The sequence below is a fragment of the Penaeus monodon genome, unplaced genomic scaffold (assembly GCF_015228065.2).
Source record: "Penaeus monodon isolate SGIC_2016 unplaced genomic scaffold, NSTDA_Pmon_1 PmonScaffold_8916, whole genome shotgun sequence".
Lineage (NCBI taxonomy): Eukaryota > Metazoa > Arthropoda > Malacostraca > Decapoda > Penaeidae > Penaeus > Penaeus monodon.
The window spans coordinates 12,789-14,046 of record NW_023664233.1 but is presented as its reverse complement, the minus strand read 5'-3'; the positions used below and the strand labels follow the sequence as shown (position 1 = coordinate 14,046).

General features: G+C 39.1%; 1 protein-coding gene across 1 annotated transcript; it reads left to right on the top strand.

Annotated features, from left to right (window-relative positions):
- The first annotated feature begins 303 nt into the window (after nucleotides 1-303).
- LOC119571981 lies at nucleotides 304-801 on the top strand. The gene has a single exon (XM_037919035.1). It carries the CDS (start codon nucleotides 304-306, stop codon nucleotides 799-801), a length of 498 nt encoding a protein of 165 aa, XP_037774963.1.
- The last annotated feature ends 457 nt before the right edge of the window (nucleotides 802-1,258 follow it).

Here is a 1,258-nt window from a genome sequence, read left to right as displayed (position 1 = left end):
AAATGTTGATTCCCTGCCGTAATAGAGATGCACTTGTTTGATGGTTGTATCATTAGTTCTTGAAAGGTTCCATTGGATGTTTCTTTGTTGACGGCCTTAGTGGTCTTGAGCGGGCAAATCTTGTGAGAAACTGTTTGAGAAGAATTGCAGATGTGGGGGTTAAGGTTGTTTCTATTACTTGTGATGGTCCATCTTGTCACTTTGTCATGCTGTCTAAGCTGGGTGCATGCTTGAGCCCAACAAACCTGATCACTTGGTTTAGCCATCCATCGAATTCTGGTGAGAAGATATGTTTTATTAGACATGTGTCATATGTTGAAGGTAGTTAGAAACACTCTGGCAGATGGTGGTATTCTTGTTGATCTCAATGGCGAACATATACGATGGCAATATATTGTGGAATTACATAAATTACAAGCATGTGAAGATCTGAGGCTTGGGAATAAATTAAAACTGACTCACATTGAATGGAGACAGCAAAAGATGAAAGTGAACCTGGCTGCACAAGTCTTCAGTTCCAGTGTCACTGATGCATTACAATATTGCTCACATGTTCTTAAACTGCCACAGGTCTCTGGTTGTAATGCCACAGTGAAATTCATACATACATTTGATCGCCTTTTTGATATTCTTAATACAAGAAATCCGTTTGCAAAGGGCTTCAAGTCTGCATTGCGTGTTTCAAACAAGTTATCTTGGCATCCATTTCTTGATACTGCACACAGCTATATCCTGGAATTAAAAGATACACCAGGAAATTATATGCTTTCATCCAAACGGAAGACTGGTTTCATTGGCTAGGAAATTATATGCTTTCATCCAAACGGTATTTTCAACGAACTGGTTGAGAGAGAGTTCTCCACTAAAGTATCTCCTGACATACAAGCTAAGTCAAGATCATCTGGAACTGTTTTTTTTTGTGCTGTGAGATCTGCTGGTGGATTCAACAACCCAACAACGAAACAGTTCACTGCAGCATATAAACGTGTCCTCTTATGTAGTACCATCCAAGTGGGCAATGGAAACTGTGTATCAAGAAATCCAACAGACATTCTTCATATTTTGAAAGATTCTTACCAAGTACCAATGGTTTGAGAATCTCTGACTTTAAAAAGGCATCCATATCCTATATTTCAGGATATGTAGTCAAGATGACAGAAAGGCAATTGCATTGTCACACTTGTTGTGCAGCCTTAAAATTGGACAAACATGCAGCTGAAGACAGTTTCCTAAGTTCAAAGACAGAGGAGGTTTGATC

What these genes read in the sequence shown, in the direction of transcription:
- LOC119571981 (XM_037919035.1), top strand. Translation starts at nt 304, where the DNA reads ATGTGTCATATGTTGAAGGTAGTTAGAAACACTCTGGCAGATGGTGGT.